Here is a 21,939-nt window from a genome sequence, read left to right on the forward strand (position 1 = left end):
ATACCTATCTCTACTCTTCGATGCATAAAAATACACTTTGTTGTCCATACAAAACTTATGTATCTCGCGGTTTTTACAACCTCCTTGCTACCACTTTTTAACATAAATGCATGTCCAATGTCTATTTTGACACTCTTTGTCCATCGCTTCATTATGAGTGACGAGAGAATTTCTATAACATGATCCCACTTCATCATATAAAACAAATGGCAACATGGGATATCTTTGTTTTTATATTTGTAACAGTTGCACTCTATTCGAACATATTCTCCACCATGGTACACATAACTCCAATTACTTTGTGGTTCACCATATTTCAATAAAATATACAACCGTCTTTCAAATTATGAATTATTTTTTCATGGATGAGCGCTGCTGAAGCATTGATCTTATTACGTACCAATAAAAATCACCTATCAGTTTAAATTTAGAAAACAGTTGCTTGTTATAAGCACTTTATTTGACTATTTTGTGTTGAAATCATCATTCGCCATAGTATTCCTCATACATGTTATGGTCCTATCAATTGCCCGAATGCATTTAAACAACTTAACTCATTTCCTCAAGTAATCTTTCACAAACTTGTTCATACACTCCACGCGTTCCACCTACGCATCTCGTTTTGCATACATCATTTCTGCATACATCATTTCAAGTCATTCCTTTTGTTTATGTAGTAACTTTTTTTATTCAAAAACTCTCATTTCCTTTCAAACTCATTAAGTGCAATTGGTTCCTAAAGACATGCTTAAATGCTCATACCAATTCTTCATCCTGGAAGTTATTTTGTGCATTGCTTGCCACGTGTCATGCACACAACCTATGATTACACATGGGCAACACATACTCAATTGCTTTGCACCTCGCCTCATCCCCATCCGTTAGTATTGAATTGATATAGACTTCTTGCCTTTTATGAAAGATATGAATGACTCTAACAACCACTTGTACATTTCAAAGGTCTCGTCAAGCAATAGGACACAAGCAAATATTACACTAGCTCAGTGGTTGTTAGAACCAAAAAACAACACTAGATGTTTGTCGTACATATTGATTTTGTATGTTCTATTGAATGTGAGGACATCTCCAAAGGCAACATAATCGAAAAGTGGAGTCTTTCCAAAACAAGTTAACAAGCCTATTCTCCTCATCCACACTGAACTTACAAAAAAGTTCAGGATCCACTAATCCTTTTGCTTTCATGTAGGCTAGTGCAGTGCCAGTGTCACTGTCCAACAAGATTTCCGTATGTGATGCATCTAACTTATTATATAGATCCTTTATTTGGAAACCCACATTCAAATACCCGCCTACTTGGTCTACTATATACTCATAAATATGACATGTCACACCAAAACTCTACGCATTGTCGTTGCTTGGGCTAAATCTGACTTCGCAACATCCCAATTCAATCGAAGATAAGGCAATTCGTATGGCGTAGCTAATTCATGACTGTGATCTGGTCCAAAGTTTTTTACGATGTAAACCTAACGTTTCTTGTCATAATTCACCACTAAAAAATATGGATAATTCTCTCTTGTCAACCACCTAGGTGATTGCACCCTATTTGGTAGGTCATTGTACTTTCACACCTACCTTTGAACAACATCACCATCTCCTTGTTAATTTTCCTTCCTAATTATAAATCAATGTATCTTTCCTTACGTTGAATCCAATAGCCTTTGCATAACTTAAGTAATATTCCTCTGCTAACTCTAACGTTTTAAACTCTAACGCTATAACATCTTCTTTCCTCAATTGCTTCCAATTAAGCCCATTATACTGTCTACTTTGACTCATCGATTGTTCGGTTGACATTTTCCCACTGTCCACTACCCATGCATCGTGACTCGCCTTCATCAATGGAAGCAAGATTTGATGCCTCTAAGCCCTTCGCCGTCTTACCAGTGCATTCCATACCTACATTAAGAGTTTATGCTTAACTCATCTACTAACTACAATTATACCATATGTCCTAACATTACATAATGTAAAGAAGCAATTTCATAGCATCAACAAGCTATTGGGTAATCTAAACATGTAATTGCATTATTGCACATGGGGTGTACGATGTAATTACATAACTCATAACACGATATGCTTACAATTCGTACCTCTTACTTTCGAATGGTTCAACGCCTCCATCCTTCAAACTCCATTATGACGCCTTCATCCTTCGAAGTCAGTACTTCACTGCTTCTACCTTAGGCAAACATTCAAAAAATGTCCAAACTTGAAAGCGGTTAAATGTCTCAAAATGTCTTCTTCGTTTACGTCGTCGATAAATTTAGTTTAGGGTTTATGAGGAGACGAATGAGACCTAGACGAAGGAGGAGATCCAAATGGTGCACACCTGGTTTTTTTCTTCAATACCCTACCTCTCTCTCACATGATTAATATTTACAAGTTCATAACATCCTTACCAAGTTTCCAAGTCATTGATTCCCAACCACAAGATTAAAACATTAAAATCTAACTGTTGAAAACTTTGATGTATTGATACTTCAAAGTACATTAGAATTTTCGCTGTCTGCAGCCCATATTAGGACACACTTCTTTGGAATGAGCTTTTAGTCCTTCTGCAATCAATTCATACAATTTATGATATGCATCTATCTTCTATATATAAACAAAAAGTGGAGAATGGTAAAACATTCAAAATACCATAAAATGCCATTTGTTAATGTAAACATTAAGAATTAAAATTATTAATTAAATGAGGATAATATGGTAAATTCCACTTTTTAATATTTAATAAAAATAAAAAATTAAAAGCAAAATCAGATAATGAGTTCTATTTTTTAAATTCTAAAATAAAATAAAAAATTTAAATAAATAAAAAAAACCAATTGGTGGCTAGTATATATAAAGCAAAAGGCAGAGAATTGTGAAACATTCAAAATACCAGAAAATGACTTTGGTTAATGCAAACATTAAGAATTGAATTTATTATTTAAATGAGAATAATATGGTAAATTCTACTTTTTCATATTCAATAAAAATTAAAAAATTAAAAAATTAATCAAATAATTGGTCCTATTTTTATGAAACACAACTATCCATTACCCTTTTTAATTCTAAAGGAAAAAAAAAACCAATTGTCAACCAAAAGACTAGTACATCATATGAACCAGATAGTCTTTAAGAATTATTATTCCTGCCAGTGCTTTTTTCTCCCAAAGAGAGGTGAAGCTATATCATACGAACCATATACACCAGAGTGTCCAACACTACCTCGCCTCAATTAAGGTTCTTATAAAACTCACTGTTTAATTCCATATAGATATATATGTTTGTCTGTTGTACTTTTTTATATTATTATTATAGCATATCAATTTTCCTACAATTCTTTCTTAGAATATGGGCCTATCTGAGGAAGTTATGCCCCATGTCCTGCCTTTGTTTATTTTAATGGGCACTATGTACCTTTTCTTCAAACACCAAAATACTCATAAAGGCCACTACTATGGCGGATGTTGAGAACACAAATATGAAACATTACAAATCATTGCAAAGCAACATAGGAATCTTAAAAGTTGTTCCCAAATAATGACAATTTCAACATATACTTGAGCTCATAAGGTGTCATTATCCTAAAAAATTTGGCCAACAATTACCATCTTGTCATGATAATTATGTTGTTCTAATCTTGACGGAATCCTTATGTGCAGTGGCAGGCCTTCCCCCTCTTTTACCTCCAATTTTTTTACCTCTCTCATATATTATATTATATTATATTATATTATATTATATATAACAACTTACTAATAGACAACTTGTAATTTACATTAATGGCCCCTTTAAGAATAATTAGACATGACTAATTTTGAAGATTTTAGTTAAAACATGTGTTTTGAACACTTATATGTATTTGATATACTTGTGTTTTCTATCTCAGCCTCCCAACAATCTTACAATTCTAACACCACCCTTGCTTATGTGGTTTTGAGGTAAATATGTATGGTTATAAGGGCTTTTAAGTATTGTATACTCGAGTTGTCCTATAATTCGATATTGCTCTTCATTTATTAATGTAATCGACATCTAGTTCTTAATGATTATTTGACCAAGTGGGAGACTAAGACATTAAGAAATGTAAGAGCTCGGTGTCAATTGAGAGTCAACTGCAGCCAAACCTTGTCGTCTTTGAATAAGTGGTGTTTATCATAATTCAAGGGCTAAATACTGTTCCTTATCGTTATTTTATGTGTTTCTTGACGAGCAAGACAGTTGACAAATGCATATCTATAACTAAAGAGGTCCCTTCACTAGGTGCCACACACAACTCTAAAGCATTCATACCTGATCTAGATTAAGAGAAGAATGAGCCGAAAAATAATGAAAAAGATTTTCTCAACCTTTTCCAATACGAACTAAGAGTAAGGAAATTAAGCAAGCTCGTGAGCTACTCTAGCAATTGTATTATAGTATACTTGGACGACATTGAAACAAAATACAAGAAACTGATCAGCCAGGCGCACTCAGCAACAACAAGGCAATGACTTTGATATAACAAACAAACCACTTTAAAACCCATCACGCTCGATCGGACAACGACTTTGACATGAGCAGGAACAATATGGTATCTAATTTTAATGACCTTAAAAGAAAGCATTTCTCACATTTCTTTTTATTTCTTAGAACACTTCTTCCACCCATCTCCTTTTGTCATAGCAAAAGAGGGTCTAGGCTCCAAAAATACCTCCACAGAGGAAAAGTTGCCATGACAAGAAATGGGCCCGCAAAACCGGGCATGCCCGAAGACAAGGCTTGCCTGGGCATGCTGACATTGAGAGTGACATCATCAACTAATTTACATACCAAAAAAAATCATTTTAAAAAAAATATCTAGTCATGTTCTTCACTTCCCACATCATAATTCATACAAATTCCTCTCTCATATCTCATGTAAATAGTGGTTGCCATGGTAATGAGTGGGAATGCATCAAAAAATGGCGATGACAATCACTATTCACTTGAATAGTGTTTGCCCCTTACTTGTCTTGCTTTATAAAAAAACCAAAACCAAAATGGTAGTTAGTGGGCTACCACTCTGAGTCGGGTCGTTGTTTACGGAAAGCTCTCCCCAAGAGGATCTTTACAAGACTCAAACCCCTGACTTCCCTAAAGATGGTACTCAGAGACATTATCGATACTTTGCTCTTTACCATGGCACAATGGAGTGAAAATGCTCTTATTGAACTTTCAAGTGTTGGTTTTTCCAGCCCATTGTGAAAAAGTGTTGTGGACAGTGGACACTAACACTAACGTGTCTCCTTTTTTATCTGGTTAATATTGGAGGTGTCGAATGTCAAAAAGCATTCCAACCTGTGAAAGATATGTTTTTGTCTTTTTTTTCCGGGCGAACAACAATCATTTAATTGTTCAAACCACTAAAAAAGAAAAACAATGACCAAAGTACTATTAAGAATCATGTAATGGGTTCTTAGCCAAAAGAATCCAACTTCAATGGACCATGCCATTTACAGTTGAAGATATTGGCATATGTTACAATCTTTTAAATCTCTTCCTGTCACATTCAACCAAGAGTACTTGATTGTTGCTTTTAGATTGTGCAACCCAATTCATCCTCTATAGTGGCGGTGCCCCTACTGCCCTACGTATAGAATTAACATAAAGATAACAAGCATTATACACATCACAATCATGAAAAACTCTTCACCACGAACATAAAGTAAGGACCCATAACTGAAACGTGAGAATTCCCAATCTTAAAGTTGAATAGGACATGGAGAGAGAGAGAGAGAGAGAGAGAGAGAGAGAGAGAGAGAGAGAGAGAGAGAGTGAAAGTGAGAGTGAAAGTGAGAGTGAGGGCAAAAGCTTCGTTTGATACTTGATGGTTTCCTTCCTTCTTAATTAAATAAATAATACTGTGTGTTCTCCTAGAGAGGCAAACCTGGCTCATTTTTCTCTCTCCCCCTCGGATGCTTCCATTCTTTTTGGCTTCTTTGAGAGTTGAAGGGAAGCCATGGATGTTCAGAAGAGCAACACAGACCATGTGGTAGTTACCATAGACCAATCAAACCCCAAACTAAAACAATCACCCCAAGCAGATCCTAATACTGCAATCTCACAATCAAGAACGAAAACTTTTAGACGCCTAAACTTCTCCAAGCCCCGCTCACGGTTCGAGGAGATTAAGCAACCTTTGCCAACAAGAACGATTCTCGAATCAGAAGAACTCCAACCCTTCAACCCTTATGAAAACAACAACTCATCTACAGACGACGATGACGATGAAGACTGGTACGAAAATGAAGAAGATGACGAAGAAGAAGATGGAAAACACGGAAAGCGCCGAAAGAAAAGGAAGAGAAAGATAAACAAGCGAGCTGTTATTGAATGGACTTTGTTTCTCATAATCATGACTTGCTTGGTATGCTCCCTAACCCTAGATTTCCTCATAAACAAATTGAAGTGGGGTTTGGAGATATGGAAATGGTGTCTAATGGTCATGGTTATGTTTTGTGGGCGCCTAGTCTCTGGTTGGGTTGTTGGGTTTCTTGTATTTCTCATAGAGAGAAACTTCATGCTTAGAGAAAAGGTACTATACTTTGTGTTTGGTTTGAGGAGGAGTTTCCAAAACTGTGCTTGGTTAGGCCTAGTTTTAGCTGCTTGGATGATCATGTTCCCCAATGTTCACAAGCACAGCAAGGTCCTCAAGAAAGTGTTTCGTGCTCTAATAGCTGTGCTAATTGGAGCCACAATATGGTTGCTAAAGATCTTGTTTGTTAAAGTCTTAGCCTCCTCATTTCATGTATCTACATTCTTTGACCGCATGAAAGAGAGCGTTTTCCACCACTACATTTTGGAAGCCCTCTCCGGGCCACCTCTAGACGAGGACGAGAGGGAGGAGCTTCCACGACGCCCTTTCCAGGCGTCGAAGTCGTTGCCTGCGAGGTTGAGGGACAAGTCTCATGCCATGTCGAGGTCTAGTAGGCAAGGTTACGAATCTAGGAGGATTGACATGAAGAAGCTTAGAAGGTTGAGCATGACGAGGAGGGCAACGGCATGGAGCGTGAAGAAGCTTGTGAATTATGTGAGGTCTTCGGGGCTGTCGACGATTACAAGAACCATAGATGATTTTGGAAACGCAGAGTCGGAGATCACAAGTGAATGGGAGGCCAGGAACAGTGCTCAAAGGATATTCAAGAATGTTGCCAAGCCTGGTGCCAAGTAAGTAATTTTCTCACTTTCACTACTTTTTTTATTAATTTCTATCAATTTCACTAGATGATTTTCAAATAACGAAACCATACTGTATGCATCATCATGATGCCAACCTTCTATTAATTTATGTTAATTAAATTAGTAAGTGCGTAAGACACTTATGGTTCATCATACATTAGCATCCTAAAAGTCGGTTCCATTCTTACTTTTTCTTTTCAAAATTACTTTTTTTTTCTTTAAATTCTTACCATGAGTAGTTGTCATGATTAATATCATGGACTATATTTTCAAATTTGAACCCCCGACCCGTTTAATTTTTACTCCTACTCCATGCCTGACAGGTGTGGGTGCATCATAGTGTCATCTATCCAACGCACCCAAATAATAATATATGTTACTGTGGGCAACAAAAGAAAGAAGAAATTTTTTGTACTAAAAGCTCTCCTAGCTACCATATGATTAGCACGTTTCATTCTATACGAGTGATATTGGGTGTCTTTAACTAGTTGAGTTAGAAGGTGTTTATGTTAGATCTTCAATATGAACAAACAATTCTGTTTATATCGATAAGAAACGAGTAATATCCGAACTTAGGATCTCTTCCAATATGAGAAAGAAATTAAATGAATTCTTATTTTTGTGTCAAAACGTAAGATAGTATATATCATATATGCCAAAAACAATTACCTAAGACATGCTTAATGAGTACATTAATATTATAATAGGAGTAATGATATTGAGCAATCTAAGTGTCTCCTAATTGCGAGCTTCTTTACATATTTCATTAATCAACAATTATGGCTAAAAATCATTTATATATATATATATATAATATAAATAAAAAAGGATTGCAGGATGTAGTGGTACACATAAGAGGGCACTCACTGTATTTCATATGATTCAGTATAACTACCAATGGCTGTCCTTGCATCTGCATATATTCAATCATTCCAACGTATGCATATATGCCCATGAGCATGACCACGATGAAGATAGTGCTTCTATGAGTATGGCCATTGTATTTTGTTTGTGTCGTAATTTTTTTGGCAAGAAACCGACCCCCCTCACACCGACACTACTGGCCTGGACCACCTGCCCACCCTATAGCACTCTTTGCTTAAAACACACATGAAGATTGAGGGTAAAATGCTATTTTTCTTTCATTTCTTGAAATTTTTGTGACAAAAAACAAACATATATATCTGATAAAAATCAGCAAACTTTCTTGTATATACTAAGATTGTTATTTTAATTACCTTTTCTTTCCTTTTTGTCCTCCTGTTCAAATGATGCAATTGATAAACGTATGGTTTACTATATAAGGTTTTAAGTAAATGAAGAAAAGTATCCTCGAGCAACTTTGTTTTCAAGAGATCAAGTGACACTCTTTATCCCACTATAGATCCGCCACTGCACACATATATGTTTTGTTTCGCAACGCTTTTCATATGTGTTCACTTCCATCCTTAGGGAAAAACAATTAAATTTTGGTATGAAAACATAAATGCTATTTGAGAGGTGCTTTAAGGATGGCCCAAGGGTGGTTGGTGGCTTTGGATGGAGAAAAAGGTTTCTAAGACCACTTCCACAATGGTGTCGGGTAGGCACTATTCACATAAATAGTGATTGCCCTACCTTCTTTTATTTTGCTTTTCCACCTCTTGTCATGATAACCCAAGGGCAATTACTATTCATAAGGGACTAATTTTATTTATATGTATGAGATTAATAATAATTAAAAAATTGCTAGGTATGTATAAAAAAATATTTCAGAATTTTTTTCAATTTTTTAACATTTTTTTAAAGTTGACGTCAGCGCAATTTAGATTATATTAAAGTAATATCTTCCTCTTAACATTAATTAAATTGAATGATAAACCTACATTCAATGTTAATATCATAACTATCAACCAAGGATATATGATTCTTTTTCTTTAAAAAAAATATATTTTTTGGCTACTCTCAACTAAATAAATAAATAAAATTTGGTGTTGCAATGGTACTAGTGGTGACTTTTATTTTTAGTTTTTAGTTTTGGTTTTTCAGCATAAAACTATCGACATACATCAAATTAGAACTTGTATTCTTTTTTGGGTACATGCAATTGGAAGTTTTGTTTATATGTAGCAATCAGAGCTGGGACCTATCAGCCGTCAACAATACCATAATCAAGTTTTCTTCTGTATCCTTGTTACAGATATATAGAAGAGGAAGATTTACTACGGTTCTTGAGAAGGGATGCAATTCACACCACATTTCCTCTGTTTGAAGGAGCAATTGAAACTGGAAGAATTACAAAATCTTCCTTCAGAAACTGGGTGGTGAGTCACAATCATTTGACCCTTTAATTTGCATGTCTTAATTCATCGATCATCTTTTGACACAATGGTTTCAAAGGTGCATGCCTATATTGAGCGCAAAGCATTGGCTCACTCCTTGAATGATACCAAGACTGCAGTGCATCAACTCCACAAGTTGGCAAGTGGAATCGTGATTGTGATCATAAGTGTGGTGAGCCTTTTGGTGATGGGTTTGGCCACAACCAAGGTGATCTTTGTGGTGACCTCTCAACTGCTGCTTGTAGGCTTCATGTTCCAAAACATGTGCAAAACTGTGTTCGAGTCCATCATTTTTGTGTTCGTGATGCACCCATTTGATGTCGGTGATCGTTGTGTGGTCGAGGGTGTGCAGGTCAGATATATTATATACTCAATTATTTTCTTCACCAATGATGTGCACTATATATATAGTAACAGTCCCCATCTATTAAGAAACACCTTATAGGATATCCACTACCAATTTTATTTCAATGATGTAAACCGTCTAAGTAATGTTGGGATTATTTTCTTCACCAATATGTCTCACTATATACGTTTCATATTTTACTTTATAAACATGATAAATAAAAAAATTAGATCATTATCCTTAAATAATATGATTTTTTAAAATAAACCATGATTTTAGATTTTAAAAAAACTATTTTATCAAAAGATAAAATCTAAATGCCCCAAATAAGTGAGCCTAAATTTATTTGGATAAAGAAAAATTGTGTGTCACATTTTATTGTTTGTTACTTTCTGATGAAATTAATGTTCTTATTTATATATGTTGCAGATGATTGTAGAAGAGATGAACATTTTATCTACAGTTTTCTTACGATACGATAATGAGAAAATATACTACCCTAATTCTGTGCTACTTACAAAGCCTATCAGTAATTTCAGAAGAAGTCCAGACATGGCTGACACTGTTGATTTCACCATTGATGTTTCTACTCCGGTTGATGATGTTTCTGCACTCAAGAAGTCTATACAATCGTAAGTAACATATCTCCTCATCTACCTTCCATATTATATATAATTCACTTGTTAAATGGCTCGACATAACCTTGGAATATTTAAATAAAATTTACTACTAATAAAAGTTATTCCTAGTCTACACTAGGGCTTATTATATTGTTTTTTATTAGTCTCAACATAATCATCTATAACCCACTAAGGTCTGTTTCAAAGTGCTTCTGAAATGGCTAAAAGCTCTTACTGACAACCAAATACGCTTCTAATAGCGTTTAGGAGAAAAACTTTAAAAAAATGTTTTTGTGCTTTATGGATAAGCATTTGGATTTTTAATAAATTTTTTGACATTATTCTATTAGAAGCACTTCTAAAAAATCGTTTATGAACATAAGTGCTTCCTACAGAAACTTTCACAAACGATTAAATGTTAAATTTAAATTTTGTTAAAGATTTGTTTGTGGTGACAAGTGTTGCATGGAATGTGCGCATGCAGATACATTGAGAGTAAGTCAAAGTATTGGAACCCAAAACACTCGGTGATAGTGAAGGAGATTGAGAATGTGGACAAGATGAAAATGACGCTATGTGTTCAACACACCATGAACCATCAAAACTATGGAGAAAAGAGTGCTCGAAGATCAGAACTTGTGTTTGAATTGAAGAAGATTTTCCAAAACCTTGGCATCGAATATCATCTTCTTCCTCAAGAGGTAAATCTCACACAATTGAACGCAAGCAATGGGAGGCTGACGATACCCTCTTAGGATCATTAGATAAGGGGCTTGGGTTGATTGTACTTTTGATTGATTATTTTTCCTTCTTTTTTTCATTTACCAGTCATTAAAGTACAAGTTATGTACTGCAATTAGCGATGTGATGTGAGGTGGAGTTTTGGTCATTGCTTGAAACCAATTTAACACACCCTGGTAATCTAAAAAATTTGCTCCGATGAATGCAATTGATCGCCTTTCTCTTAAAAAAAATTTGCGTCGAAACTTATGACTATAATTACCATATATTAATAGCCATAAAATATATATGGTGTTCATTGTAGCCAAGGCTTGCACCTTAACTTAATTTTCATATAAAAATCATAGGTGTGAGATAAATAATAAATAAAAATAAATGTAAGGGTTTATAAGAGCAAGAGTACTTGAACTTGTGCTCAATTCACATTTTCGGTCTTGAACTTTAAACATGGATGTTGTAGTCCCTCAATTCTACTTTATTTAAGACAGTTGGTCCTCTGTTACTTTCGTTAAATTTAGGGGTACAATGATCATTTCAAGTTTAGCCCCAAAAGCTTTTACGAATAATGATCCCTGAATTTATTACCGACTTAAATTTTAGTCCTCCAACTCCAATATTATTCCTCAACTTCACTTTATCTCACACCATTGATCCAATGGCATAATCAATTATATTTTTTGTCAAATCTAGGGAAAAACAGTCATTTTATGTATGTCACCAACGTGATTGGGCCTACATGCCTTGCAAAGCGCGATTCGTTGTTGGTCCTATACAAGGGAAGTATCCAACGGTGTTCTCACGTAACGTTCGCACATAAGCGTTCTCACCTGATCCAAATCGCACTTGTAATTGTGTATTGATTAGAAGCATGCAACGTCGTTTGCACTCATCAACCACGTGATTGGGCTTACACACCTTACAAAGCCCAAAAGCAGAGAAAATAGATTATAAGCCCAATAAGGTTATCATCTACCAAATGCTCATAACATAAAATTTTCGTCACTAAGAATTAGTGACCCAATAAATAAGGGTCATTTATTCATATGACGATCCCCTATCCCAAGGCAAACATATAATTTAACCTTATTATTATGCTCTATTTTGTTCTAAGTTGGTAGAATTTTAATCGTAGATGTTCACTAGTAGAAAGATATCCCTTTATTATCCAACAAAGAATCCTAAATTCAACCAGTATCTCATTTGATATGAATCTCAGAACATGTGTACCCAACTAATCGTACATAAGCAGCACTAGTCTAGACAATCCTACTGAAAAATCTAGAAATCAATTGAATCGGAAACTCCAATCGAATTAGGTTTGATTTTCATTAATTTTGTTTTGACAATAGTAATATTCTAAATTACTCTAATGTACAGGGAGAGAAATCGAACTTACAAGCAGAAAGTGGACCTACTATCTTAGCCAACTAGCCGAACCAAATATACTTCAATTTTGACAGAAAGCCAGACCGAAACCATATTAACTCGGTTAAAAATGGGTTTGGTTTTAAAAGTCTTGGACCAGGTTGATAAATTTATAAATAAATAAATAAATAATTCTCGAACCAGTCCAGTGGGAAATCAAACCGGGAAGCCCTGCGACAAATTGTGTTTTAAAAAATTCAGTCTCAGTTCAGCTCTATCCCTCTCTGCCTCCTTCCTCTTCCACTCTTCCACTCTGCCAGTCGCCAATTTCACCCAATTTCGAGTTACATCTCTCTCTCACTCTCTAAATCTTTCAATCTGTCCATCTTCATCTCTTCACAACTAATGGTCGCGGCTTCGGTTTGGTGGCAGGGTTCGGCGAAATAACCGGCCGGACCGAAAGCGCGCATTAGCATTCTTCAGACTACAGCCGTTGTGTATTCCGCACATTTTCTTCTGTTTCTTTTTTGTGTTTTCGTTTTCCATCGGTCCAAACAAACCCTAGGTTTTTTTCGGAGAAACTGCGGGAAAATGCCGAGAGAGATAATCACATTGCAGGTCGGACAATGCGGGAACCAGATCGGCATGGAGTTCTGGAAGCAGCTCTGCCTCGAGCATGGAATCAGCAAAGATGGAATTCTCGAGGACTTTGCCACTCAGGTGGTTCTTCACTCACTTAAGAGCTTGTCTCTATGTTTGGTTACTGAGAAAATTCTTGTTTGGGAAAGGAAATGGAATTTGAAGTTGGGGAAATGGAGCCGAGTAGCGTGCTAGGCTTAGTTTAAGTGTGATTTTGTTCTGTTATGAATTGAAGAATTAATGAATTTAAAGTTGCCCAATTGATGAATTTTGTTCTCAGGTAGTATAATAAACAATTACAATGAATAATTTTGGGTTCAATTGAGGAAATCAATCAGGTGCTGTGCATTATTGATCTGAATTGTGGTTGTAAGGGTCATCAGGCAGTAGGCACCATAGCAATATTATCAAGTGCTGATCAGGAAATATATATTTGAAAATAGTTATTCTTCAGTCCTGCTCTTGACATATATGTATTATCTTTTGATTGATCTACAGGGTGGTGACCGGAAAGATGTGTTTTTCTATCAAGCTGATGATCAGCACTACATACCGCGAGCTTTGCTGATCGACCTGGAGCCTAGAGTAATTAACGGTATTCAAAACAGCGAATATCGAAATCTCTATAATCATGAAAACATCTTTGTTTCAGATCATGGAGGTGGAGCAGGAAATAATTGGGCCAGTGGATATGATCAGGTTTGTATGTAGTCAGGTGTTTAGAGACAATCTCTGTAGATACTGTTAATTTTATGATATCAAAGCTTTGTGCTTAGTTTCCTTGTAAGTGAAATGGGGTTGTTGTAAATTCTGTTCAGGGAAAGGGTGTTGAAGAGGCTATAATGGACATGATTGATAGAGAAGCTGATGGGAGTGATAGTCTAGAAGGATTTGTTCTGTGCCATTCTATTGCTGGAGGAACAGGCTCAGGTTTCTTTTCTTCTGTTTAGTGTTTATATTTTTATATTTTCCAATCATCTTGTAAATAACGAATTTGGTCCAAATACTTCTCTTTTTTATCGGTTGGATTGGTCAAAATACTTCCTTTTGACTACAATGCTGGGTTAAACAAGTAAAATATAACCATTCAATCATTTTAACTTTAGATAGCATATAATTTACGCCAGTGCTATATAAAGCCACCTTCATTTGGAAGTGTGATCATTCATATAGGGAATTAGCTACTACATATGATGTGATGTGCTTCAATGGCAAAATTTGGTCAAATTTGAGGCAAAATCTAGCTTTGATGGCTGCGGTGTGCTTTGTAGTATAATACAAGTTCCCTTCTTTATGATTTCTTAAGTACTTTAAGGACTTTATTGCTTGAATATATTTTGAGTATATTCACAACATATGATGCAGGCATGGGTTCCTATCTGTTGGAGACTTTGAATGATCGATACAGCAAAAAACTGGTTCAGACATACAGTGTATTTCCTAACCAGATGGAAACAAGTGATGTGGTGGTCCAGCCCTATAACTCACTTTTGACGCTTAAACGACTAACGCTTAATGCTGATTGTGTTGTGGTCCTTGATAACACCGCCTTGAATAGAATTGCTGTTGAGCGTCTTCATTTAACAAATCCAACCTTTGCTCAAACAAATTCTTTGGTTTCTACTGTAATGTCTGCCAGCACAACCACTCTGAGATATCCAGGGTACATGAACAATGATTTGGTTGGTCTTCTTGCATCTTTGATTCCAACACCAAGATGCCATTTTCTAATGACAGGGTATACACCCCTCACAGTTGAGCGCCAGGTATGATTCACTCATGTGTGTCAGTTGATAACCTTATATTGTCTATTTGTGTGTTTATTGATACATCCAAGTACTTATGTGTGTGAAGGCACATGCCTTGAGTAAGTGTCTAAATAGAGGGGAATTGATTTGGCATCTAATATTGTTGCAAACATTACATGTTCATTTTATGCTTCTAAACTATAATTTTAGCTTTTTGATTCATGTATATCTCCTCTTGGCAGGCCAATGTGATTCGCAAAACCACTGTACTTGATGTTATGAGAAGACTTCTGCAGGTAAGAAGTTTTGATTAACTTTTTTTTTTATCTTCGACAAAGCAAAATTAAACAATTCCTTGACATTATTCTCATTTTGCAGACAAAAAATATAATGGTTTCCTCATATGCTCGAACAAAAGAAGCTAGTCAAGCGAAGTACATCTCAATATTAAACATCATTCAAGGAGAAGTTGACCCTACTCAGGTTGTAATAATAATATTATTGTAATTTGTAAATCAACAAAATCTATATTGATGAAAATATTGAAATGAAATTGTGTCAATTATCCTATATAGCTGCTAAATGTTGGCTAGATTCTCTTATTATAATAGTAATGTCTTGAATTTTTGTGGAAATGTGACCCAGAATTTCCTTGTTGCAGAATGTTAAGCACCTTAGTTCCTCTTCTACTATTTTCTTTTGTCTTGACAATGGTTTATTGTGCCTTTTTCTATGCAATCAGGTTCATGAAAGTTTGCAGAGGATACGTGAAAGAAAGCTCGTTAACTTTATTGAATGGGGCCCTGCAAGCATTCAGGTGTTTTAACACAATACAAGAAAGTAAATTTGTGATCAATCTAATTTTTTGGACGTTATCTGGATATTTGATCTTTTGCTTTCTGCTTGTTTGCGTAGGTTGCTTTGTCTAGAAAGTCTCCATATGTGCAAACGGCCCATAGGGTAGGGATCCAATTCTTATCTGAGATTCTCTCCTTTGTCAGATTTTTATTTTGATAATCAAGTGTAGAAAGTCTGCACTGTAAACTCTCTTTCATTGTTATACTTGCACTTGAAAGTTAATTTGAGCAAAATTTTGCAGATTTATGTTTTTAGTTAAAATAACACCCTATTTTATAATAATGAATTGTGTATGTTGCTTCTTTTCAGGTCAGTGGTCTTATGCTGGCAAGCCATACTAGTATTCGCCACCTTTTCAGTAAGTGTTTGAGCCAGTATATGATGTTAAGAAAGAAGCAAGCCTTTCTTGACAACTATCGGAAGTTCCCAATGTTTGCTGTAAGTTACCATCCCTACAACTGTTAGTATTTCTTGAGATATGGTTTCTCAATTTCTTGATGCCACTATGCAGTCTTGGAATTTTTTTTAAATAAAAAATAACAATTAAAATGCTGGCGAAATTTTTTTGACTTAATGAGTGCAAATTGATGTGCTTCAGTTGTCATATGCATATTCCATGTAGTTAACTATTTAGCGAAGAAGCATGCCTTTCTTTTTGCCTCCTGTTTTTTCTTTCTTTTCGTTTTAATCAGTTAGCATCTTGGTGATGGATGAGAAATCTTTTAGAGTGTTCCAACTTTATGGGATGTTTGTAATTTTTGTGTCTCATATAAGTATGACATAAAACGTGGACAGGAGAATGACCTTTCGGAATTTGACGAATCAAGAGAGATACTTGAGAGTTTGGTTGAGGAATATAAGGCCTGTGAGTCCCCAGATTACATCAAATGGGGAATGGAGGTAATTTTCACACTTGCCTAATTTTACCCCTCTTTTGCTTTTTGGTTTAACCAGTAAGTGAATTTCTTTTCCAGGATCCAGACCACGTTCTTACAGGAGAAGGCAATGCAGCAGGGACAGTGGACCCAAAATTGGCAGTATGAAGAAATCAGGTAAAGCTACAATTAAGGGCTCCTGTATAAGTTTATATGATTATTTAAGACGTGTTTATCAACTCTCTCCTCTATCCATCGTCGTCGTCTTCCTTGATTTTAAGCCAACTAAAAGCTGTCTCTAATGCTCTCATTTCTTTTCGCGTTCACACAGGATTGGAACAGACTGTTGCAGGTTAAGTGCTGGTGCCAAGAAGTACATTGGCGGAGCATTGTAAAATATGGATTAAACGTTGTGTTTGACGTCTTCCGGAGTGAAACAGTTTGTAATGTAAATTTTTTTATGGGTGTTTTGATTTAGTTAATTATTCGTTTGTTGAAGCAATTTTCATTTTGAGTGGATATCTTTGTGGTTCCAGTTCAGATAGGTTGGTTCATGGATCCTTTAGCAGCTGATATGTCATTTAGTTTGAGTTATGAAAGATCATTGATGATCTTTGAAGTTAGTATAAAACTAAAACGATAAATTAAAGCGTCAAGGTAATCCTCCGAAAAGTTTTTATGTTTGAACCCGGCATTCGTTTGAGTTACCTTGCACCCCACGTTTTAACTTAAGTCATTATTCCTAAGAAAATCTCGAATGTGTTTCAAAATTGTCTATGTAACCACACTAGCAAAAACCCAAAAGCTACCCTAAAAGACCAACGCTGAATCTGTCACAATTTTTCGTTAGTTATCATCACGTGCAAAATACTTGACTAAATTTAGAGGCATTGACCCCAATTTTGGGTTTTGGTGATAGTCGAATGACCCCAAATTAAATGGATGCAAACGACACTCAATTTGACAAAATAATTGGCATAACTAACCATCAAGAGAGCAACAGCATGAACGTGAAAACGTTTTTGAAGACGAGTAATTGATTGGGTGTTTCTAATCTTCAATGTAAAAACGAGTAAGTTGAAAAAGATGAAAATAATGAGGGTGAGAATGGAAAAGACAAACATACCCATGATAATAGTGAAGTAATTATACTATCCGATCCAATAAAATTAAACAAAATAGATTTAAGACTAAGTTTATTTTGAGGGGAAAAAAAGGGCTAAAGAATAAACACACTTAAAAACTCTATTTTTTTTTAGTTAATCTCTCAATTTTTAATTGTCACAACAACGGTATGGAGGAATTGGTTGAAAGGAAAAATTGTTAACTATTCTTCTTTTAAATTGTTTAAGATCATTAAGTAACGGTAGAAATTAAACTAATAGCAAATGCACATATTGAAATATCTTTTCTCTTTTTTTTTTTTTTATCTTTCAATGAACATTAATTAAGTTAAAATGTTACACTCTCATACATAATTTATGATACAGCACGGAAGCATGGGTTTACGGATCGACAAACGTCTGAACCCGAAAAGATAAACTGAAATCCACTAGAAAATAGAGAAAATCTATAAATTTGATTAATAATATGATAAAATTTATTAATACAATGCCATGAGTTGGCTTAAAAAGAAAACCAAAAAAATCCTAAAACCGTAGGAAATCTTAGGTTCTAGAATATTCCTAAAATTTAACTAATAAGAAAACTAATTAAAATAATATCTTGATTGATAAATTATTCTAAAAAATATAAATATAATATAAATCTTCTCAAGAAATCAAGCAACCCGAAAATCCCAACAATACACATTACTTCTTTTCCAAGCGCCATAATTGATGCTTAACCAGAATTTTCCTTTCTTGCATGATTTACTTCCAACTTTGAGCCACTTTATTTTAATTAATATTTCCCACCATAAATGACCCATTTCTCGTCCTACATCAATTTATGATCAATTTTGTTCTCCAATTAAGTGACAGAAGAGTTAGGGGAAACTGTAATTGCAAGTTGCAACACATCGACTCCAAACTTGTGCACTCTTTACCAAAGCGCTAAATTTGGCAACATTGGGTTTAGACGCAAGAACATAGTTGAAGAATCGATCATGACATGTTTTGCCTATAGACACAAGATCATGGCAACAAGCATTAGTTACACTAGTCCCGCCTTCAAAAATACTTGCACCAACTTCCCGAGCGCACCTAATGGAGATATGTTTTATACATTCATACAAGATCTTCAAATTTAATACCTCTGAGGTTGGAATTGTGATAGAATATGTAGGAGAAACTGTAATTGTAACACATGGACTCCAAACTTTTTCGCTCTTTGCCAAGGCTCTAAATTTGTCGACATTGGGTTTAGGCGCAAGAGCAAAGTTGAAGAATAGATCATGGCAAGTTTTGCCTGCAAATGCAAGATCATGACAACAAGCATTAGTTATGCTAGCCTTGCCTTCAAAAATACTTGCACCGACTTCCCGAACACACTTAATGGAGATATGTTTTTTATATTCATCCAAGGTCTTCGAATTTAATGCCTCTAAGGTTGGAATTCCAAAACATGAAAAAATCATTCCGGATGGACTCACCAAAAGCAAAGTGACCAATAATGCATACATATTGAGTGCGGCCACAGTGCTTTGTAGTATCAAATCAGTTTTTATTTTCTATGGGAAATGGAAAGAACTCTTCGATGGAGAAAGTTTTAAGCATTTGTTTATTTTTAAGGTTTCTGTCAAGGGTCCATGTGATTTTGAATATGAAAACGTCATAGCACCTCATAAATACACAACCGATTTAATTCACCTCGATATTAAAGACTTTCTTCAACTTAGTTAAGTTACAAAACATTGCCTACCTAGAATCATTTATGAATGAACCTACTAATTGTACGACATCAATACAGTCTAATGGTTTATACGCAAGTTAAAAACATTTGTTATGAATAACGTTTTTGTACCACAATAAGAAAGGCACTAGTTTAATTAAGTAATTCATTTTTTATTGGACAAACTACAAAAGACCAACCCCCAAATTATAGGGTCATTTTCTAGTTCATGCCTATTTTAGGAGAATTAACACGTATATACAAAGTGCAGAAAACCTACAATTTACCCACTTCATTAGCGAGATCGTCAGGAAAGTCGTTATCTGCCTATGTGTACAATTTTTAGAGGGCATTTTTGGCATCTCATTGGAGGCTCATGTTTGGAGAATTGTCCCTCCTACTATATTACATGTGGCTCTTAATTATTCACCCTAATCGGAAACTAATCCCCAAATCGAAGTTTTATTCCCAAATTGCAAACCAAACAAATGAAACAAAATCGAAAACCTAATCCCCAAATCGAAACATGTTCTCCACATCACATCCATCAAAGACCACAAAGGAGGAAATCGAGTGTGGATTGTCCGTTGAGATGGCTTTGGGTGTTCATCGTTGTGGGAGTCATGGTACTCATTAAAGTAATTTCTTTAGCTTTACACTACAACCCTGTTTATTTTCTAAATAAACTTGGGATTTTGACAAAATTCAGAATTTTTAAATTGACATGAACCGATTCCCGTGTTTGGATAAAAAAAACATAGAAATTTAGAAATTCTGCGTGGGAAAAAACATAGAATTTGGAGATCATAAATCCCAACTTTAAATTCTATCTAAAAGTCGTTATTTTTAAAATCCAAAGAGAGATTGAGTTTTTAAAAAAGATAACTTTACAAATAAAGGTTAAATTCCGTGTTTTAAATCTGTCACCCAAACAAAAAACTTTACAAATTCTAGAACATTAATTTTCATCATTTTAAATTCCATCATTTATGAAATCCTTTGTACTTTTAAATTTCCTCATCCAAACGCACTATTAAGGTTTAGTTGTTGTAACTTTTTATTTGCTCTGAACTGGAGTTGAGCTTATATATTGAAGTTGTTTGTCATTGGGTTTGTGAGAACGTGATATTGATGGTCCATTTGTATCGGTGTGTGAGAGGTGTATGTCCATTTAATATAAAAAATAGGCTAATCTGTGTTTGGTTTTTTTAGGTGTATGTCCATTAAGATATTGTGGAAATGGATTTATGTCTTGTGAGCTACATATATTTGGAAATGGATGAGTATGTATACAACTTGAGACACAAATACAAAATCAGCCTACGCATTTGGAAATTGGCTAACATTTCATACATAAACCACTTTCATATAAGTTGACAGTTCAGATTACACAAATCACTTTCATATAAATAGTCAGACTATATAAACCAATTTGATTCTCCAAAGGACTCCATCAATGCCACTAAAAACATCACCCAAACCTCCTAAAATTCAATCCCTAAAATTAAAGTGCTAGTTTCACGTTCTTGGATGATCCAATCTCTCTCTATTCCAATACTTGCATTCCCAAAAATACAATCACAATAATCTGACTCCTTTGTGCTTTCGAGGCAGCTCTTATCTCCATTTTCAATTTTTAATTTTCCTCTTCCTCTTTGTTTAATCTTTTGAACAGTCCACGTATCACAATCTTCGACCTTTCATATACACGTGGATCATACCAATCAAAGAATGAGCAACATCTTATTATCTCATAATCGATGCAGCCCCAAAATCTTGGCCCAGGGTCATCGTTAGTCCACAACTTTGTCAGATGACATTGATTGCCACATCGACAAATAGGCGGGCCCACTTCGAATTTGCAGACATCATCGTCTTTGCTTTTTGCAATTTGAAACATAGGGCGCGAATTTTGTCGATTTAGGGCTTAAGGTATGAGAATATGTTGATTTGGGATTTGGGAATTAGGAATTATGGTTGGTTTTGGGTGCCACATGTAATGTTATGGGCGTGAAAATTCTAAAAACATGAGCCTGCACTGAGATGCCGAAAATGTCCTCTAAAAATTGTAAACGTAGGTGCCACGTGGGCAAATAACGACTTTCTTGACAATCTCGCTAACAAAGTTGGTAAATTGTAAGTTTTCCACGATTTTGAGTATGTACTTGTAAATGTCTAGCATGGATGAAGCGAAAGTTTATTTATATTGAGTTAAGATTTGAATTTGATTATCTATTTACAATATGTTCATTTATCGTATATGAACAAAATTATGCAAATATAGTCCAACTTTCTTTTGTTCATGATGTATTGGTTGGATGTTTATGATCTTCAATATGAAAACGAGTAAGATGAAAAAGATAAAAATAATGAGAGTGATAACGA

General features: G+C 35.0%; 2 protein-coding genes across 2 annotated transcripts; both read left to right on the plus strand.

Moving 5' to 3' along the window:
- The first annotated feature begins 5,873 nt into the window (after positions 1-5,873).
- LOC103331312 (mechanosensitive ion channel protein 10) lies at positions 5,874-11,443 on the plus strand. The gene is made up of 5 exons (XM_008233931.3): positions 5,874-7,197; positions 9,389-9,512; positions 9,589-9,882; positions 10,306-10,508; positions 10,981-11,443. The coding sequence occupies exons 1-5, from the start codon at positions 5,990-5,992 to the stop codon at positions 11,249-11,251; spliced, it is 2,100 nt and encodes a 699-aa protein (XP_008232153.2). The 5' UTR covers positions 5,874-5,989; the 3' UTR covers positions 11,252-11,443.
- A 1,361-nt stretch (positions 11,444-12,804) lies between these two features.
- Positions 12,805-17,326, plus strand: LOC103331311 (tubulin gamma-1 chain-like). The gene is made up of 12 exons (XM_008233930.2): positions 12,805-13,322; positions 13,740-13,940; positions 14,060-14,171; positions 14,607-15,007; positions 15,232-15,285; positions 15,368-15,472; positions 15,732-15,806; positions 15,905-15,949; positions 16,157-16,285; positions 16,643-16,747; positions 16,822-16,899; positions 17,054-17,326. Exons 1-11 carry the CDS (start codon positions 13,194-13,196, stop codon positions 16,888-16,890), a joined length of 1,425 nt encoding a protein of 474 aa, XP_008232152.1. The 5' UTR covers positions 12,805-13,193; the 3' UTR covers positions 16,891-16,899; positions 17,054-17,326.
- Positions 17,327-21,939: the final 4,613 nt, after the last annotated feature.

The sequence above is a fragment of the Prunus mume genome, linkage group LG5, assembly GCF_029339155.1.
Source record: "Prunus mume cultivar Tortuosa linkage group LG5, ASM2933915v1, whole genome shotgun sequence".
Lineage (NCBI taxonomy): Eukaryota > Viridiplantae > Streptophyta > Magnoliopsida > Rosales > Rosaceae > Prunus > Prunus mume.

Coding starts and splice junctions, on each gene's coding strand:
- LOC103331312 (XM_008233931.3), top strand. CDS start 5,990: ATGGATGTTCAGAAGAGCAACACAGACCATGTGGTAGTTACCATAGAC. Junction 7,198..9,388: donor GTTGCCAAGCCTGGTGCCAA/GTAAGTAATTTT, acceptor TCCTTGTTACAG/ATATATAGAAGAGGAAGATT. Junction 9,513..9,588: donor CTTCCTTCAGAAACTGGGTG/GTGAGTCACAAT, acceptor ATGGTTTCAAAG/GTGCATGCCTATATTGAGCG.
- LOC103331311 (XM_008233930.2), top strand. CDS start 13,194: ATGCCGAGAGAGATAATCACATTGCAGGTCGGACAATGCGGGAACCAG. Junction 15,286..15,367: donor TTATGAGAAGACTTCTGCAG/GTAAGAAGTTTT, acceptor CTCATTTTGCAG/ACAAAAAATATAATGGTTTC. Junction 16,748..16,821: donor ACATCAAATGGGGAATGGAG/GTAATTTTCACA, acceptor TTTCTTTTCCAG/GATCCAGACCACGTTCTTAC.